The sequence below is a fragment of the Anabrus simplex genome, chromosome 1 (assembly GCF_040414725.1).
Source record: "Anabrus simplex isolate iqAnaSimp1 chromosome 1, ASM4041472v1, whole genome shotgun sequence".
In the NCBI taxonomy this organism is placed as follows: domain Eukaryota; kingdom Metazoa; phylum Arthropoda; class Insecta; order Orthoptera; family Tettigoniidae; genus Anabrus; species Anabrus simplex.
Window position 1 is genome coordinate 988,524,164 of NC_090265.1, and position 21,624 is coordinate 988,545,787.

At 39.2% G+C, this 21,624-nt stretch overlaps 1 protein-coding gene across 4 annotated transcripts in view; it reads right to left on the reverse strand.

Moving 5' to 3' along the window:
* sxc (O-linked N-acetylglucosamine (GlcNAc) transferase sxc) overlaps nt 1-21,624 on the reverse strand; it is a 378,462-nt gene that overhangs the window by 118,538 nt on the left and 238,300 nt on the right. For all 4 annotated transcript variants that reach the window (XM_067136873.2, XM_067136875.2, XM_067136874.2 and 1 more), the window contains one exon: nt 21,482-21,587. In XM_067136873.2, coding sequence (XP_066992974.1) covers nt 21,482-21,587 — 106 coding nt within the window. The remainder of the gene's footprint in view (nt 1-21,481; nt 21,588-21,624) is intronic.

Genomic DNA, 21,624 nt, shown 5'->3' on the forward strand with positions numbered 1-21,624 from the left:
ACCGAGCTGAATATAGGTGAAGAAAATGACACAGAATCATTGAGTAGCGCTGCAGGTGAATTTTTAGTGAGTGAATAACATTTCAACGAAGATAATTGTAGTGTTAACAGTGTTATAAGTGAAAACGGATTTCGAGAAATCGGACCTGGTGGCGATGCAGCGGCATTTCAGGTAACACAAACATTTAATTACATTACTCTGAATAATTATACGGATGATGTTGAACCTGTCCATAATTTCAAAAGTGTGTTACAAGAAATGGATTATTTTTTACATTATGTCAGGAGGAGACAAACTACTCAGTGACATAGCCAATTGCATATATATCCATGCAACATTCAAACAGGCACATTCCGATAAAATAGATACAGAATGGGAAGACCCTTGCACAGAGAAAATAAAAGCTGGACACAATTCCTCTTCCAGAATCACATAATTATTGGTTTAGAGAGAATCAGGCTAGAGTGGGAACAATGATGAATCCAAAAATGGAGTTGGCTTCCTCCTTCATAAAGATATAGACACACAGACAGATGTCAAATATGTGAGAGATAGGATCATCCAGATGAGACTATTGTCGCGGCCACCAAATTAGGCGGGTCAGAGAAATTACGCTGTTGCCAAGGTTATGTAGCAACTGGTGAAGGAATGTCTAATTGAACACATCATTTCAGAGCGCAAGGCAAGTTGTTCTCTCTCAAGATCCTGAGGTTACTTCATATAATGTTTCAAAACAAATTATACTACAAGCTTCAGAAAATACTGCTGATTTCAATGGTATAACTATTTTCCATGTAAACAACTTTAAATAATTATTAAAAATTAAATCTTGAACGAGTAAATTTAAATCCGTAGAATCATGTATTGAAAATTTCAGTAAGCGGCCAAGTTTCTATTTCTTCAGCCAATAAAATTTTGTCTGCAGGAAAAATGTAACAAATCGTCCGACATATTTTTTATCTGAAACATATTTCCGTGAGTCTTGTAAATTTTCCTGGAAAATGGCCCTGAAAGCGATCATGTAAATGTCGCTGAGGCAGTTCAGGGCGTGAGCACGCTGCAGGACACCGTAAATACTTTAGGATTACATATTTATCTGAAGTTTTATTACATTATAACTTTTAATATTTGAATACCTTATATTGTACTGAGTTATATAGAAAAATAACTACTTTAAAGAATAAGTTTACATTAATTTACAATGAATTAAGAAGGCAGTCTTAAGACTTCTCAGTCACTGTCATCACTCATCTCACTATCTGTCGAGTCGTCATTTACACTGATGATGAATGGCTCCATTCTTTCGTCCCTTACTATTTCCTTGGCCCAATCGTCTGTTTGAAGATTTTCCGCGTGATTGAAGCACTTTTCCCAATTTGCAGCAGTCACACGGTCGATGGGTTCTGACGCAAGTTTTTCTACGTCCTTTATTTTGAATGTCTTGTTCCTCTCTGCCACTTCTCTCTTGACCTGAGCCCAAATCAATTCACATTCGCTATCCATCTTTAACTGCACTTACGGTATGAGCTCAACAGCTGCATGACAGGGAATGACTCGGGTAAGGTGGCCTGGAGCAGATGGGCTTCAGCTAGACAGCACTGTACGATCAGAGTTGACAGTCCGTGCTCGGAGATAAGCGACTCTCGACCATCTGTCGCTTCGCCGTTCCCATATCTGACGGCAGCGCAGTTTTCCTCACCCGCCTAATTTGGTGGCCGCGACAATAAGGGTTGGTAATGCACATAAAACTCTCCTGCAAGTATATGCACCGCAGACAGGATGTACCACAGAAGAGAAAGAGCAATTCCTTATCGAACTTGAGGAACAAATAACAGAGGAGAATACAATCATTATGGGTGATCTGAATGCCCAAGTTGGTAAAGAAAGACTAGACTGTGAAAACATCGTTGGCCCCCATGGCTATGGTAACAAACTCTGAAGGAGAGAACCTGATTGATTTCTGTGTGCGAAACAACTTAATCATCCAGAACACATGGTATCAGAAGAGCGACAGCCATAAAATAATGAGATACAGCTGGGATGGAAAGCTCAAGACTATGATAGACTTCATCATCACTGATAGAAAAGCAGGTCAGTATGTTACAGATGTTAAAGTCATACCCAGCGAGTGCCCAGATAGCGACCATCGGCTATTAATCGCTTACCTAAAAGATGTTCATTAAACAAAAGAAAATGCCAAAGATTAAGACATGGCTGTTGAAAGACATGGAGAAGAAAGGAAACTATGAAGCAAGGATAACAGCTAAATTACCCAAAACTGAGAAAGGGGGAGTTGAAGAAGAAGCGTCCTTATTCAAAGAAACCATTGTAAAAGAAGCCATGGAAATTTGTGGAAAAACAAGTGCAACATCAAAAGAGAAGGGACCGGGCGAGTTGGCCGTGCGCGTAGAGGCGCGCGGCTGTGAGCTTGCATCCGGGAGATAGTAGGTTCGAATCCCACTATCGGCAGCCCAGAAGATGGTTTTCCGTGGTTTCCCATTTTCACACCAGGCAAATGCTGGGGCTGTACCTTAATTAAGGCCACGGCCGCTTCCTTCCAACTCCTAGGCCATTCCTATCCCATCGTCGCCATAAGACCTATCTGTGTCAGTGCGACGTAAAACCCCTAGCAAAAAAAAAAAAAAAGAGAAGGGAACACCTTGGTGGAATGACCGAGTGAAGACAGCCGTAAAAGATAGAAATATACTGAAAAGAAAATGAATTAGAAATCGAACATCTAGCACAGGAATACTGGAAAAAGAAACTGGCTGTAAAAAGACTGATCCAGGAAGAAAAGGGAAGTGCTGGGATGACTTTACTACAAGGATAGAGGAAGTAGGAAACTACTATACAAAATAGTAAACAGTAAAAGAAATGAAAATATAAACATCCTTGCACTGGAAACAGATGATGGTAGCTTAATACAAACAGAGGAAGGGATCAGGGATGAAATGAAGAAGTACATCAACATGCTGTTAAATGGGGATGGGGGCAACACCACCACCAATGATTGCAGTGTAGATGAAGCCAAAAGCAACAAATACCCATTAACATGGCTTGAGGTGGAAACAGCACTAAACAGCATGCGAAATGGGAAGTCCCCAGGCTTTGATGATCTCAGCTCAGACATGATAAAGACAGCTGGAATACCAGGCTTGAATTGGCTATATAGAGTGCTATCAGTGATTTGGGAAAGTAACAAAATTCCAGAAGATTGGAGTGAAGGATTCATCACCCCGCTGTTCAAAAAGGGCTACCGACGGAAATGTGGAAATTACAGAGGCATCACACTGTTGTCACACACTCACTGAAGCTGCTGGAAAAGATAGAAACAAGACTTAGGAAGATAGTGGAACCTTTGCTTGAGGAAGAACACGGGTTCAGGAAAGGTCGAAGTACTGTGGATCTTATATTTGCAGTAAAGATGCTGACAGAAAAGTACTGGGAATATGGAAGAAATCTTGTGATTGCATTTGTGGACATTGAAAAGGCATTTGACCGGGCGAGTTGGCCGTGTGCGTAGAGGCGCGCGGCTGTGAGCTTGCATCCGGGAGATAGTAGGTTCGAGTCCCACTATCGGCAGCCCTCAAGATGGTTTTCCGTGGTTTCCCATTTTCACACCAGGCAAATGCTGGGGCTGTACCTTAATTAAGGCCACGGGCGCTTCCTTCCAACTCCTAGGCCTTTCCTATCCCATCGTCGCCATAAGACCTATCTGTGTCGGTGCGACGTAAAGCCCCTAGCAAAAAAAAAAAAAAAAAAAAAAAAAAAAAAAAAAAAAAAAGGCATTTGATAGTGTTCCTTGAAACAAGATATGGGAATGTCCGGAAGACCTAAAGGTGCCAAAGTACTTAAGTGACAAAGTCAAGATGCTATACCAGAAGTGCTACAGCCACGTCCAGATAAGCAACGGATGATCAGAATGGTTTGAAACAAAGAGAGGTGTCCAACAAGGAAGTGCTGTCACCACTCCTGTTCGTAATAGTAATGGACAAGGTCATCAAATCTGTCAAGAAAATGGACAGTGAACCAAACGCCCTGGTATTTGCTGATGATGTGCTTTTATGGGGAACGACAGAAGCTGAAGTTCAGAAGAAACTTAATGAATGGAACAACATATTCAAAAAATTTGGACTGAAGATGAGGAAAACAAAGACAGTGGAAATGACCATCAACAGGGAAGGAACAAGCTCAAATATATTTCTGGAAGGAACAAAAATCGAATCAGCTTCCCACTTGAAGTACCTCGGAATCACAATATCGAAAGACAACGCTGTTAGGCAGAAAATACTCAGCAGGACACAGGAAGCATCGAACTTCTACATTCAAGTCAGGAATTTCCTCTGGGACAGCAAAATACCACAGAAAGCGAAAACAAACGTGGCCACACCTACTTTGTACCAATCCTCACGTACGGTTTAGAGACACGTACCCTACTAAACAAAGACTTCAGTAGAATCCAAGCAACTGAAATGAGATTCATTACAACCATGAACCAAACAACCAGAAAGGACAAGATTAGAAATGAAATGAATAGGAAAGTAGCTGGTAATGAGGTTCTTATTATCAGTGTCATAAAGAAACGCAGACTTAAGTGGTATGGGCACGTCATGAGAATGAACAGGGAAAGACCTGCCAGAAAATATTTCGACCTTAATCTCGTAGGAAGAAAACCACAGGGAAGACTAAGAAAACGTTTGATAGAGACATTAAGATCAGATGTGGAGGAGAGAGGATACAAATGGGAGGATGTACTGGATCAGAAGATGTATGAAGACAGAAGATGGAGAGCGCTTGTACACCACACCCGGGAAACTGGAGTTGGGAAATGATGATGATGATGATGAGAGAATCAGACAACATGAGAATATGACAAATACAGCCTATCTCTGCGTTGAGTATCACCAGTGAGGGAGGGGCGGGGGGAGGTTTGAACCAACCACATTATGACTATCAATAGAGAAATGGATGTGATGGTATGTTTCCTAATATTATTGAATATTTGAATACGTTGTACTCAACTGTTTTATTATATTTAACTTTTTCTGAAACAATGTACTCTGCTTCAATTTTTCCCAAATAATAGGTTGAAACCTGGGGATAAGCAGAGTGAAAATGTGGGCGGGTTAGGGTTAAGCCTCGGCAATATGCTTGGTCGCTTATTATTGCACATAGTTGCAGATTTCTCAGTTTGGCGCTGATAGATGACCCTTGAACACTTGTTACAGCATGTCTTGACTCGAAGCAGCAACTTCATACACACAGAACTTTGCGGCTTGTGGGTTTGCTATTTAAGTATTTTGATTTCTCGAACACTTCAGTTACTGCTGAAGCTATATGTCTCAAAATAATTGGAATGAAGTTCTTGCAGACCAATTCACTAAGTGGAATGCATTCCACTTTCTGTTCACACGAGGAAGTTACTAACTTTCAAAACAGGCAGTAAATATTTCTCCAAGTTATTTCTCTTGAGTGTCTTTTGTAATACAGAGACAGCAATTTCTATGAATTTTTGTATCACACACAAAAGAGCTATAAACCCCACAGGTTGTGTAATGTAATGTGGAGTTCCTGGTGCACTTAAAAATTAGATCCACGAGGGTAGAATGTCAGTTTGTAGTGATCAGCTTGCCTCTGCAAGTAGCACAGGATACCTCAGCCACAATCTTCACCACAGAACTTCTTACATGCGCCAGAGAAGAAAACTATATGGTAGCATGCACAGGAACTGAAACAAGTGAAATGCTTCCACTAAATTTTTGAACTGAACAAAAAGGAATTTAATGATATTATGATAATAATAATAATATTATTTGCTTTAGATCCCACTAACTTCTTTTACGGTTTTCGAAGATGCGGAGGTACCAGAATTTTGTCCCGCAGGAGTTCTTTTACGTGTCAGTAAATCTACTGACACGAGGCTGATGTATTTGAGCACCTTCAAATACCACCTGACTGAGCCAGGATCGAACCTACCAAGTTGGGGTCAGAAGGCCAGCGCCTCAACCGTCTGAACCACTCAGCTTGGCCAATGATATTATAAATATTATTTATTTTACCACATGATTTTGACATTTGTGGAAGAGGGCAGAGACGAAATATCTGTTTTTATAATTTTATTCATACTAAAAGTAGCAGTTCTGCAGTACAGCATGTCCTTGCACCTGACATTTGTCTCAGTCCACTGAATAACAGTTCATCGGATTTGGAATTAAATCCCCTTGTTAAAACATAGTGAAAGGCGTTCTCGATCAGGTACCTTACACAGTTTACTGCTGATGCCATCATAACCATGACCACTTCATATGTTTCGGTACTTATGAAATCCCTTCCTGATCTTCACTTCGTATCTTGATATTGTTGAGTTATTCGAGAACTTGGGTTTTTAACCATTGAAGCCTTCCGTTGCTAATGGAAGGAAAATGGCATAGCATCTTCATTCCCTGCCATAACATGATAAATAATTCTTCTTACATCATGAAGAGTGAACCATTTGTATACATTTTCCATATATGTTGCGGTAGCCCCTGCTGGGGGGGTTGAATTTGAGAATAATGGCTGTTTCTCCTTTAAAAACTTCAGAACAGCTAAAAAATTTAGGAGAAAATATTTCCTTAACACGTTCCCTGCGGCAGTGAATTTCGATGCCTTAATATTACGTCGTATCGGCCCACCGGTGACCCGATGCTGCCTTTAGTTATTATCGGTTCGGGTCACCGGTGACCTGACGAATTTGACTTTGTTTACTCCCTAGTATGACATCCTAAACCATGCATGTGCACTTGTTGTGTGCGTTATTGTTGAGGAGACATTCCAGCGTATTTACCTGTGCGACAGTGTTCCGATTCAACAACTGCATGAAACAGAAATGACCCCGGAAATAATTGGGTCACCGGTGGGCCGATCAGAACTAGCAGTATGCCTCGATCCTTTACTTCCATTGGAACACGATGTTGTCGATTAGTTAACGGAAATTCGTAACTAGGACGTAGTTACTCACTTCGCAATTCTGGGAAGTTTGCACCGACGGATAAGAGTAACATATTTCGGGGCACATGGTGACCCGAATCGCACGGAACGTGATATAAGCCTACCCCAGTGCTGTCCTAACCCTCTTTCTTTTCCGTGCCACCGGTGTGTCAGAATGTGAAAGCTCCATACCTAAAAAGGACGTGAAATTGCTTGTAAATATTATATTCGGAAGATAATAAATATATCAATAACTACTCCAGTAACCTCTATAGGCTTTCCTAAGAGCAATGTAGAAAGCAGATATCAGAAGGGTGGTACTCCTTAAACAACAATCTACCATCTGCGGGCAGCAACACTCTAGGCTTCATTCACCGTAACCGCGCTAAGCGATTCCCGCGTAAAAATATAGGTCAGACAACAATCGGGACTCAGGGTGACCCGAAGCGATATGAATGGAAGATGAAAAAAACTTCCTTCGGGTCACCGGTGGGCCGATCAAAACTAGCAGTATGCCTTGATCCTTTACTTCAATTGGAACACTAGGCTGCCATTAGTTAACGGAAATTCGTAACTAGGACGTAGTTACTTACTTCGCAATTCTGGGAAGTTCGCACCGACGGAGAAGAGTAACATGTTTCGGGGCACATGGTGACCCGAACCGCACGGAACATGTTAATCATAATAATATAATGTTTTTACGTCCCAGTAACTACTTTTAAGGTTTTTGGAGATGCCGGAGTACCAAAATTTTGTTCCGCAGGAGTTCTTTTACGTGCCAGTAAATCTATCGACATGAAGCTGATGTATCTGAGCACCTTCAAATACCACAGGACTGAGCCAGGATAGAACCTGCCAGTTTGGGGTCAGAAGGCCAGCGCCTCAACCATCTGAGCCACTCAGCCGGGCAAATATTTCCTAACTCGTTTGACATTCATTTTCTCATTTTCTGTAGGAAGAATAAGTTTTCTACTCAAAAAGTTGAAAAGCTTCACTGTATCTGTAGCCGATGCTCATAAAGATTTCTTACGTAGGCTACCATTATATCTTCCTGTCATCAAAAAGTTATTTCGAGCAAGTATGTGACCTTAGATTCTTAAGAATATGACACAGGTCAAAGGATAAAAATTACAGCTGACTTCGGATTTTTCGGATGAGGCACAATGCTTTTCATTTTCTTGCCTTTAATAAATAATTTCATCATAGCTACATTGGTCTCATGGTTATCAGTTACAACACGAAATACAAATAAACCACAGCTTTCAATTTATTTGATGACATGCCCTGTCAAGGTGTGAAGTTGCAGGCTGGTTAAATTTTTCTTTAAGAAATACGCTATAGGTAGTCTGTATTTAGTAGACAGACCACAAATAACGAAGCACAATAATCTGTTACCTAATAGAGGTCAGTCTTTAGTCAACAATGTGTTGTCTTGAATGTCTCAATTGGAAGTAACAGAGTCCTTTAGTGTCTGAATGCGGCTTGAAATGTCCTCTTCTCAAAAATAATATGTCAAGTTTGGCATCGTATAGGAGCTGCTGTTTCACTGACATTTCATCAATAACTAGACTGCATAATCATTCGGCCTTATTGAGATTTTCAGCTTCTGCCGTATGCCTAGCTTCAATTAGAGGCATAACTCCAGTTTCAAGGCAGATATATCCTATGAAACTAGACAGATCTTTTACTTGGCAGTTTAATTATATGGTCTTTTGCGAATTTATATCCTTTCAGTGAACAATAATGCCAACACATGCATCGTTTCACTGAAGTTTCTGACCAACTTGGGGTTGATTTTCTCAAATCAGAATCTCATCCAATAAAAATAAACATTTCAAATGTTCTTTACAGTCTTCCAAAAGTAAGAACTCGGCAGTTTTGTGATCTCATTCTACTTAAAATACTTCAGCTTCTCAGCCGATTCCTCATGCCTTCTTAAAACGTCTCTTGAGCTTGTTATTCGACCACCACAGCCTTCATCTTGGGCCACTATTAGCCATGGGCGACTAGTGGCGCAACTAGTTGCCTGATGTACCTGTGCACGCATGCGGAACATCACTAGAGCTTGTGCTCTCCACCCATATATTTCATTAGCTTGTTGGTGGTAGAGTGAATATTTAACTCGTTCATGTGCATTATCATGCGAGTTCTTTTAATGAACATGGAAACATCAAATAAACTAGCACAACAAACGAAGGAGATGACAAAACTATTTGAAAGTCAAACACTGATTGAGCAAGTGGCTGTGTGGTTTGGATCACGTAGTCATCCGTTTGCATTCGGGAGATGGTGGGTTCAACTCTGTCGGCAGCCCTGAAGATGGTTTTCTGTGGTTTATCATTTACACACCAGGCAAACGCTGGGGCTGTACCTTAATTAAGGTCACCGTCGCTTCCTTTCCACGCCTAGACCTTTTCTAACCCATCGTCACCATAAGACCTATCTGTGCCGATGCGACATAAAGCAGATTGAAAAAAAAAAAAAAAAAAAAAAAAAAAAAAAAGAGGAAGGGAAAAAAATAAGAAAGTCAAATAAATACTGAAGAATTAATTTTTGAGGTTGAAAGAAAACCGGTCATTTGAGATTTCAGCATTGAAACTTACGCAGACAAAGTAGAAAAACTGAATACTTGGAAAAACATTTGAAAGAACTTTATTACCAGAATTCAAAGATAAACAAACCCCTGGTTGAGCAGAGTGTTCTAGGTAATTTTTATACGACTTGTACTATTCAATGTAGAAATGTGTAACAATAAAAATTCTACATCAATTAAGTTTGTACCATTGTTTCTTTGTTTTGCTATATTAGTGAATTATAGCTGAATTATAGTTCAGATGGATTGGGTAAATTGAAGAGCAAAGAACGTTTTGTAGACATGAATTTTAAGTTAGAAAAATCTTAAATATTATTGACACTAGGTTTTTTCAGTATTTTATAAGAGACAATACTCAACATTAATTAAAGTTTTACAATAAACATAAGTTGCTTGTTTTTACCTACTTTATTTACTACTAGTTACTAGTATTACTAGTTACTAAAATTACTTTTATTGCAAAGTAAATATTTTTACAGAAATAATTTTATATTAAATAACATTCATGTTTTCTAATTAGAATTATTTTAAATATATTTTGTTAGGAAGAATTAGTTAGCGCACAACAACTATGACGCCGTCAATAAATAATGTATACAGTACATGTACGTACGTGTAGTATGTATGTCCACCCTTTGTCCAGTTTCTCTAAGGGTGTATGAATCGAGATGAATCTTCACAGCTAGCTTTTATGGCTGGGTGCCCTTCCTGACGTCAACCTCATCAAGGGAGTTAATGAGCCAGTTACTAATCATTAACTAAAATAATTTGTGATGGATTCGAATAACAAGATTGTTCAAAATTACGGATAATTGTAAAATGTTTATTAAGAGAATCAAAGTAACGACTATGGCATGACATATCTCAGTGTGGGGACCTATTTTTCTTCTACTGGGAAACGCTTGTTTAGCCCTGTCGTTTCCTGTTATATCTTATTTTATGTAGCCTACCAGTTAGTAAAATGACTATTTTGAAATGCGACAACAACTGAAAAATTTACTGTAGCCCACATTTAGATCGTTAACCAATGTAGAATATAATCTTCCAGTCAGTCGAGAAACAGACACATGATGTTTTCGCATTTTCCTAATTTTATTTTTAATAGAAGAGCAAGGAGAAGAAGTTCATCAAAGGACACCACACTCTCTCTCTCTCTAAATACTATCACCCTGATGTGGACTGAACAATCACGAATTTCAATTTATGCAATGATTATGCCAACCAGGTAAAAAAAATTGAGCAATTACTCACAAGTTGCACCACTGATCACCCGGTACTTAAATCCTCTAGCAACTAGTGGCGCCACTAGTCTCCCTCATCCTTGGCTGATTGCGGCTTTAGGACACTGTTTTCCTTTTGTAGTTTCTGTAATCTCAAAACAAAAGATCCCTCCGTCTGCACAGCACCCAAATAGAAGTTAGGTTGGTCATTCCCTTGTAGGATTGCAGCACCATTGAGTGAACAAGTAGACCTATAATTATGTTGTTCCCGGGCAGGCCTGCATTTTTGTTTACCATTCTTCACTGGCATGTTTTGTTTCAATTAATTCCCATCTTAGTGTTACTACTATAGTCACTTTATGGGGTGGATGGTTTGGAAAAATACTTGGCACAGTACCTGGTTTTAGAACTCAAATTTTGAAGTTTGGCTTAATCGTATTCCAAAACACGTTCGCTACAAACTACAGATGTGTCAGACTTTGTGTATGGTTCAAACTTATCTTGTGAAATCACTTTTTAGCCATTTCCTTTTCAGTTCCAGATCCACAGGAAATTTGCGGTATCTTATACGCCTACAATTAGTTTTTGCCCTTTTATTTTTAAAGAATGGAACACAAGAGTACACTATCTGAAAAAAAAAAAATGAAAAAAAGAGATTGTATGTCTTCAATGTGACATTGATAATGTACGAGAATTGCTACAAGTACAGATAACTGTCTGAAAGATACAATATGACCGATCTACAATATTTCTATTGAAAACTGTCATCGGAATTATTTAACTTACCTACAAAAGTACAGGAAAATATAGATTTCAAAACAAAGAAACTCAAGTATTGACAATTCTGCTTCACGAACACATGTACATCATAGTATACATTGTAATGCATTGGCGCATCCATCCAGGTTTATTGCTGTGAATTATCGTGCTGCGTATTTTTATGGACATTACAGCTTGTCTGCAACCAACACGGTGAAAATAATCAATTCTTCCAGGAGGGTACGGCTATCAGAGCTCCTAGCGACAAGAAACAGAACAACTCACATTCGCTAGCTCCCGTTAAGATCTGGTGAACAGCCGAGGCTTAAAGGACATCGTAGCGGGCTACGGTTAATGTTAATCAGACATTGTTTATTCAAAATAAATGCTGAAATTAAAAAATCCTGTTTTATTCATAGCATTGTTTTCATGTCCTATGTGCTATAACATATCAAGGAACTTCTAGCCACCCTATAAATACATACCATACATATATACATACTGCGCCCTGGTGGGGGTGTGATAGGCGTCATTCAATTGTAATTAATTATTGAGGAATATATATTTCATTTTCAGTAGCAAGAATATCGTACTTTACATATTGTAAGAACAGACCAGGCCGAGATGGTATTGTGCAACCTGCCACAGACTGTTGTCTCCACTAAGATTAAGAAATACAATGGCCAGCTGAATTAGAATTCTCAAAAATGGTGATGAAGGGGAAAGAGAGAGGTGAGAGTTGTTGACAAGTTAGTGGAAAGATTTATCGCCGCGAGCGAAATTTGCAGTGGCAACCCCGCAAGAGCCGTGTGCAAAATTCCTAGAACAGACGTCAAGGGAGCTCCAAGTTACTAGCAGGAGTTGAACACAAGGTAGGCACTTGAAGAAAAAAAAATATGAAACTTCTCTGTCCCGCACTAGCTTGGACCAATCATAAAATTCATAGACCAGTAGCAGGCACGACAACTTCGTATTGTAAGAAGCACTGTCAACATTAACTCCACGGATTAAATTTATAGAAGGAAGTGATTAATAAATTGGGGATAAGGTGAATTTTAGAAGCCTAACCATATAATAAAAGTTATTAAAAGTTATTGACTGAGGGAGATTGATTGGCGTAATTGAGAATTCATGAATGCTACCCGTTGATTCGCTGCAGGCAAGAGACGCTACAAAAGGGCGCGAAATCCCAGCCTGGAACACAAGAGCTAAATTCGCAACTATATCAATTACCAGCGAACTATATTAGTTGAGAATTGGCACAGAGCCTTTGAGAACATAATTACATCATTGGATCCCATATTTAAGCCACTGGCTGGGCCGCAAATAGTGGTATGAGGATATTGGAACTGTATGCCCTAAGATGACCTCCCGTGAACTCGGAGGAGAGGGGAGACGAATATAAATACAGGATCGTGGAGACGGACTTACTTACTTTGGATAATGTGTTTGAGCTGTTACCACACCAGGGGTGCGTAACTTACTTGTGAATATTTTCCGTGCTGTTACTACGCCAGGGAGCATGTGTGTATTTACTCGTGGAGTAGTGTTCGAAGTGTTAGAATGTTACGTAGCACAGTGATTCGTGACGTGTAGTAGTTCATATTACGGTCTTGAACAGTCTACTAGCAAGAAGAGTTTCAATATTCACCCAACTCATTAAATTAAAACCTACAGATAGGAGTGTGAGATTCTACAAAAAGAAATTAGGAAGTACGTGGCGTGAGAACGATCACAGGTGTTCCGACGTATTTCACCCAGTAAACAGTCAATCATCAACTGATACCTGGTCAGCTGCGCGAACGCATGACGGGAAATCGAGTGCGCGCCCGGGCCGTTGTAAAGGGGATCCCGAGGTATCCCATGTTCCTAGTGTCCGGGAAAGGAGCGAAGAATGTTTATTTACATTAAGTGGGCTAGATAAAAGGCCAGAAATGTAAAGTTTCAGTTCAATATTAGTGTGTGTAAAATTGTTAAAATGTTAAAATTTAAAACTTGAAATTTAATATGTGTAAATCTGAAAAGTGCATTGGATTACCTCTTCAAGCTGGCATGAAAACTAGTAGGACGCAGTGCTAAACTGGACGGGGCCTGTGCTCCTCGTCCGGTTTAGCAAACTACAGGCTGAAATGAGTGCCCATTAATATAGATTTGTAGATTGCTATCGTTAGCGGGAGGAAATCATATTCTTTCATTATGGTAACTTGATTGTGAAACGAACTGTTTCCGGCTCTTATAAATTCAGAGATAGATAGACAAAGGGACAAATTAATATGTACATAATTAGATCAAGCACCCATCATAAATTTGATTATTTAATAGAGTAGAGTAGGGTGGATTTGTTTATTCAAGTGCTTGAATTGTTTGAAATTATATGGAGCACGTTTCACTTAAAGATAAGATTAATATTCATTCTAGAACTGCTCAACTGTGGTTTTCAGTTATCGGAAACGTTATAGATATTAAGGCATGTTGTAAGATTTTCCGGAAGTAGAGGGTTGCCAAGTGACTTTAATGGTTGTGGGACGGAATGAAGTCCATTGAATTGTCTGTAAATATCGATGATTATTTGTGCCGCGAAGTTTCGCTAGTGGACAGAAATAATAAATCAGTAGAATTCTCGGAATAATCAATTAATATGGGTAATGTGTAAATGAGTGTTTAATAATAATGCTTTGCGAATAAAGGCACGGGTCTAATTTGATGGGATGAATGTAAGTTAAAGTAATTAAAATGTGGAGATAACATGTGGCGTGAATAATTTAATTCGGCCAGTAAATTCGATTTTAACACTAATTGTTGACTTAACATTTATTTTGGACTCCCTAATAATCATAAATAATTTTGTAGAAACGATAGAGGCACTTTAATAAGATGGTCACGCTATGTTGGAAGCCCAGGGTGATTTGAGCCAAAGGTTGAGGTCGGAAATCGTGTAGGACAGAAATCCGGCACGAGATGAAAGTGAATTGTACTGATGTTGAAGAAGAAATAGATGGATCTTAAGGCCGACATTGAGGTCGTATGCCGAGACCGGTGTTATGAGTGGCAGAATAGAGACCACACACCGAGGATTAATTAATTAAATGTTTTGAAGAGTCCCAGTGAATAAATGGATTTCAAAAGGAAAAGGAAGAAATGATTTAGCACTTGCAGAGATTGGAGGTATATGCCCAACTGCAAGGTGTTATGGGATTTGAGATTTGTCTTAGGAGGACAGTCTCCATAGATTAACGACAGCGAAAATAAGGTTGCGGGTTCGAATACCGTTATTTTGTCCCAACCGATATAAAATCGGATCTTGGTGGTTCATATTTGGGAGTTAACATATGTGACTAAATTCTAAAGATTGAAATTAAAATATACATTTCGAAATAATAATAATATTCCAAGTAAATCATGTCTTGATTAAGTGCCAAACTAGACCGGAATTGTAAAAGGGATTATAGACTGCCGTGTAACAAGCGAAATTAATTTATTATAAAAAAATAAAAAAATAATAATAATAATAGTTGAAGAAACAGAAGAAAAAGAACCTACTTTTTTATTTCAGATGTTAATAATAAGAGTGAGTAGTTGAAATATTAGAGCGAGGATGATTACAGGTTACGATAATCATGATCTCCACTATTAATAATAATGTTAATAATAACAATTAAAAATAATTTTTATTTTATTTTTTATTATTATTTTGGATGATCATGATTAATGATACTAGGGAAGTCAGCTGGCGAAATAACGTACTAATGTCAAGTTGTTGTAAATAATAAGTTAAGTTAATATTTGTAATATGAAGGCAAATCCCTACATCTGGACCATTAGGTTAGAGTCCCTTAGTCGTTTCCTCCAGTTAACGATTAGCATATCTTGGTTAGGAACCCGGAGAGAGTTTGTAGTGTCCCGGGTTAGTCTCATCACAATAAAAGTGGAAGCGATGACATGGGTCATCTGATCGCGCCCACTTGGCCAACAGGTAATTGGTCATTGTGTTAACAAGGGTAAATCTGATACCTTTAGATATCAACGGTTCCACCACCAAATGGATGGGTGGTCAAAAGTGTCGAATATTGTGTAAAAAAAATTTCAGGAATAATTTGCTAATACCGGCAAATTAAGGATCAACAGATTTTGGTTGTGTCGAAAAAATTATTTTGTTTTACTTAAATAAAATGCTCCTTTAGCATTTGCAAGGAAACAGTTCCAAGTTCTTGTTCTTGTAGAATAGTAAACCCTTGGTGACCGTTTAAATATCCATCCCCATTCCTAGGACGGAGCCTTCATAATTTCCCTTTGATCTGATTTTTAAAATATTTTGTGTGTTTTATAAAGAGCCTTAATGATTAGTGTCCCGTTCAACCCTGTAGTACTAATTGGATGGCGCCCATACACTGAGTTTGAGATCTTATATCTCTATATTAAATTTTATTGTTTATTAGTTGTGATAGATTCAGACTGTATCACCCGCTGAGATAAATGCTGGTTGGGACTCAGGCTTTGAGCGGGTACAATACATACATACTGTAGTGAAATGAAAATGAAAATCCACAGCCTGTTTCCAGTCATTTGACCAGGTCAGGAATGGAATGAATGAAGCCCCCATCTAGTGGCGAGGATAGGAATTGTGCCGGCTGCCGAAGCCTGTCGCACTCCTCTGGGGCAATAATTAATGAATGACACATGAAATGAAATGATATTGGAGAGTGTTGCTGGAATAAAATATGACAGGGAAAACCGGAGTACCCGGAGAAAAACATGTCCTGCCTCCGCTTTGTCCAGCACAAATCTCACATGGAGTGACCGGGATTTGAACTATGGAACCCAGCGGTGAGAGGCCGGCGCGCTGCCTGAAACTGTAGTCTTAGTGATAATGAATTACTAAGTAGGCGAGAAAGTGAATGTAAAAATAAATTTAGTGTTTCGTGATGTTAGTCAAAACAACTGAGTGGCATGTGTTGTGCCACTTTTGCTCAAAATCAGGCAGTTGAGTACCTATTTCTTCCAGAATAAATGGATAACTGCAATCTATTCTGATGAAAGTACGTATGAATGGCTTATCTATGCTTAACTACTTATATTTTCAGAGTGTTCGTGTTTGTCACAAATTTAAAAAAAAAAAACACAAAAATTAACTATGCTCACAACGAAAAATTTAATCCGCTTGATGTGACACTGTGGCCCAATTCGGTCGGCTACGCAGTATAGAACAATTAAAAAATGATGCAATACGTGATGTTACCTATCAATCTGATTGAGTAGGCATATGATTTTACGTAGTAATGAAAAAAGTGCAATTGAGAATTTTAGCTAATTATTTTACATTACAATATATTTCAGCACGAGAAGTGATGATGGAGGGTGAAGGGACCTGTTCCTTGTTGAGCTGGTTGAGAGCCCATGTTCGGTGGCCTAAGAAATTTTAGTTGGAGACCCGCAAGCCCCACTCATCGGCGGCGGGCTATGATGTTTGGTTTTGGGTCTACAGCCAGCCAGCTCACTGGCTGCATCTACCTAATCACTCAATTCCACATACACTAACACACGACAGTCTTTTGACGTGATGAAAGTAAGCAAACAATGTGGTTTGAAGTTCTTGCGCCAAATCTCCCGTGAAAGGCCCAACAATGGCCGGTGTCCAATTAGGTGGCACTTGTGAGCCCCTGAATATTAACATTTTTGCCTCGTTTATGGTTTATTACCAGTACACATGCACAATAAAATAGGAAATAAGGAGAAACAGTCTTTCATTCAAAATGGCACTTAAATGGAGGTTCACCAAATACAGCGTGGAAGCGAACGTGTTAATAAACCCTTCGAGAATTTTCAGCACAATAGTTGATAAACATCACTGATCGTGACAATCACAACACCAATATTGCCGATTCCCGCCCTTGGACAAGAATAATCACAAACAGCTGTCTTGAGGCTTATTATTGTGAATTATCGTGCCGTGTATTTTTATGGACATTACAGCTTGTCTGCAACAGTTAGTCTTGCTTCTAAGTAAGGTCATAATGGCTCTTTCATCTGAATATGCAGCAAGGGCTGTAGCATTAGTGGTGGATGGACGCAGTATACGCTATGTAGCACACGTTATATGCAGTCATGCTGTAATGTGTACGGAACTGTTAAAAGGTACAGAAAGGACAATATCTACACCAAGAGACCCAGTTCTGGTCGTAGGAGAAGCTCTACTGAGTGCGATGATCGTTTTCTTGTAATGCAAATTCTTGGTGATCGACACACAATACCCGTGGAGGCCAGAAATTGTTTGCAGCAAGTACAGGACACGAAAATCAGTGAAAGGACAATAAGGAGGAGGTTGTATGAAGCGGATTTGAAGTCCAAGAGGCCCGCGACAGGACCTCAGCAAGCACAGGAGCACTGTGCCTCCGGGATGCAGTTCGTGGACGCCCATTGAAACTGCACTGTGGAGCAGTGGAGCTCAGTGCTCTTTATGGAGGAATCCAGATTCTGTTTGAGGGTGCTGGATGACGGAGGGGTATGGAAAATGTCCAGGGAGTGACTTTCCACTCAGTATTTTCTCGGCAAGGACACCCTTCAATAGAGGCTCTGTGATGGGCTGGGCTGGGATTACCACTGTTACGCACGCGGAGCTTATGTTCATCGAAAAGCCTGACAGCCCACTGATACATCAAGTAGATTTTTGTGGATAATATGGTGCCTTTTGCACCTGTCATAGGCGAGAAATTTATCCTGATGCATGACAGTGCTTGCTCACGTTACCATTTGTGTACGCGAGTACCTGGATGAGTTGAATTGAGTGCAGTATGGCCTGCTCATAGTCCTGACCTAAACCTGAAAGGGCATGTCCAGGATGGGAGACGTGCTACGACTTGTTCCCCTAACACACTGGCTCTACTTTGGGCTGCGCTCCAGGCAGAATGAGAGCTCATACCGCAAGAGTTCAAGATTGCATCCTGAGGATGTCTGACCGAATCACAGCTGTTACTGAGGCAATGGAAATGTGTTGAAAACATGTGGACAAATGGGCTACATACGAAACAGTGCAGAGCTCCAGGTTTCGACGTTTCCAAATTTGTGTTGGAATGTTGTGATTGTCACTATCAATAATGCTTCTCAATTATTGAGCTGAAACTTTTCAAATGGGCTATTGAATTTAAAAATACATTGCCTAACATTAAATTCTGCCTGAAATACGTAGTGCTTTTTTTGCTGGTGAGTGTATTAAGTGTTTAAATACCGTAAGTAGTAATGTACAATATATGTGTATAGGACATCAAAAACAATGATGTACCGAGCAAGTAGCAGGGAAGTTGGCAGTACAGAAATGAAAGCAGTGATTAGGTTTACTGTGTGATAGGCCTACTGTTCAGCTGACGGACACAAATGGCTGACATAAAGTTCTTTTTCGTCCTTTTGTAGTAACACATTGACGATGGGCGCCGAATGGAGGCTGCTACCTCATGCAGACCGGATAGTTCAAGCCTCCAAGAAGGAAATTACAGTGCTGCACACAAACCACTGTAACTCGAAGCGTATTCAAGATATCGACCTCAAACTTGGAACACGTTCTCACCAGGTTGCTTTGTAGTCTGTACGTTGTGATACTTTTGAAAGCAATACCGTTTGTGGCTCCATTCAATAGTCTTATTAAGCACAGTGTAGTATGAATGCTGTATTTGTGCCATTCGTATACTCATTATTTTCAAGTAGGCAAGGATTTCTCTTTACGGCTACTCCCCGTTCAGTGTTAGCGGTTAATCATTAGAAATGTGTGAAATGAAAGGGCGCATGGCTTTTAGTGCCGGGAGTGTCCAAGGACAAGTTTGGCTCGCAAGATGCAGGTCTTTTGATTTGACACCCGTAGGTGACCTGCGCGTCGTGATGAGGATGAAATGATGATGAAGACGACACATACACCCAGTCCCCGTGCCAGGGAAATTAACCAATTAAGGTTAAAATTCCCGACTCTACCGGGAATCGAACCCGGGACCCCTGTGGCCAATGGCCAGCACGCTAACCATTTAGCCATGGAGTCGGACATTAGAAATATGTAATTCACTGTCACTCGGTACCTATTATAATCGGTCGATACACAATCACAATTATTATCGGTAGCGGTTCGGCAACGGGGGCTCCAGGGAACAGCTGTACATATCCGAAATTATTTTGTTAAATACATGAAGGTTTAAAGAAAGAAAGATGCAGCAATAATTTATATACTAAGACTACACCATTTGGAACTCATAATCACGCCCACAATTTCATCAATAATCAAGAAAATCCAAGGTGCATAAAAGCGAGAATTCTCGTAGCCCATTACTTACTGTCGGCTGGAAACTACAAGAATTCTCAGTACTCATCACCCATGTGGCACATCAGTTAATGAATTTTCATATAAATGTTGAAATAACTTGTTGGCTACAACGATCGTTAAAAATACATCAACACTAAAATCTACAATCCCTCTATCCCATGACATGATTATAAGTAGTTAAGATTATAGCCAACAGATAGCACAACAAGCTACAAATGATACCAGTGCATAAAAATGGAGATCTCCGGGACCCGTCGTCAAGCGCTGGTTGCAATACTATGGAGATCTCTGGGGCCGGTCATCAATGTGTTAATACTGCATAATACGATAAATAAAACTGTATGCCAAACCCTCACCCCATTTCTCTATGGAGTCGAGGATGAAGTGAGATGAATTTTTGTAGAGTTTTTATGACCGGATGCCCTTCCTGATCAACTTTATCAGAGTAGTTAATGAGATGAAATTAATGATGTGATACAATAAGACCAAATAGAACAGTATATGGGCCTGAAAGTCATGTGTTCACTATTTACTATATTTATTTTTTTAAATTAAGAAATACTCCTTTCAACGACATTAGCCAGTAAGACTCACAATACAGTCATAAAATTATAAAAGAATACTGTAGAATACATACATCGATCATCAGTTTAAAAAATGCAACAACTCTAAAATTGTAAATTTTCAGTTATGTTATTCTCTTCCATTTTTCAAGCTGTCTCTCGAGTACTGCAATAAGTTGTATTGACAATCAAAACTGAACTGAATAAAAAAACTTACCATAGAAATGTCCATAACTGTCATATTGAACTTTTCACAACTGCATATTTTCGAAATATGGTAGTTTTGAATGGGAACAATATATTATGTGAAGTTTTTCTGCTGTGGATTGGAAGTATAAAAGAATAACTCAGAACTAGCTTAGGTACTTTTGAACCAGACATGTACAATTTATAGTTCTTTATAGCTACAAGTCACATGTTCACGGCACGATATTGGAACCGTCACTTTTGTGGCTATATAAGTGAAAAGGGGGTCTAAGAAATGAAATACGCTACATAACTTTTTTTTAAACCTACTAACTTGAGTTTACATGCAACTAATTTAGGAAATACTGTAAAACTTTTAAACTGAATCCCATAAGGTTTGTAATTATATAGTTAACTTGAGTCAACAAAAGCACAACACAGCAAATCCACTACTCTGACGAGCAGAGTTGAAAATTAGCATGATTTCAATCAAAGTATAGAGCAACAAATATGTATATACTTATTATTCCTTAAAAGTAATTATCATCACAAAGCAGGACTTTGATTAAATCAGGTAACACAATTCTAGAACTGAGAAAGTCAATAAAATGTTTTAATTACATGACAGGATCAGGATAAATTCATAACTATTAGAATGGGTTAAGTTTCACTTACATAACCTCAAATACAATTTTAAGAAAATTATACAATACAATTGAAAAGATTATTCCTCAATGTCAAAGCAGCATATACCGGTGCTTTCATCATCACAAGTACAGAGCTGTTATTATTACAACAACTGAGCCAACTCTGCTGGCACAGATGATGAATTAGTTACTACCGGCTGACTTAAGAGAGAAGTTATTTCCATCCAACAAGAGTGGTGACGTACCTGCCCCTTCTCCTTGAGAGCATTAGCCAGATTGCAGTATGCATCTGGGAAGTTAGGCTGTAACTCAATGGCTCTCCGATAGGTGTCGATAGCAAGGTCAATGAGCCTGTTAAAAATAATAATAACCAACATGTTAATTGTAA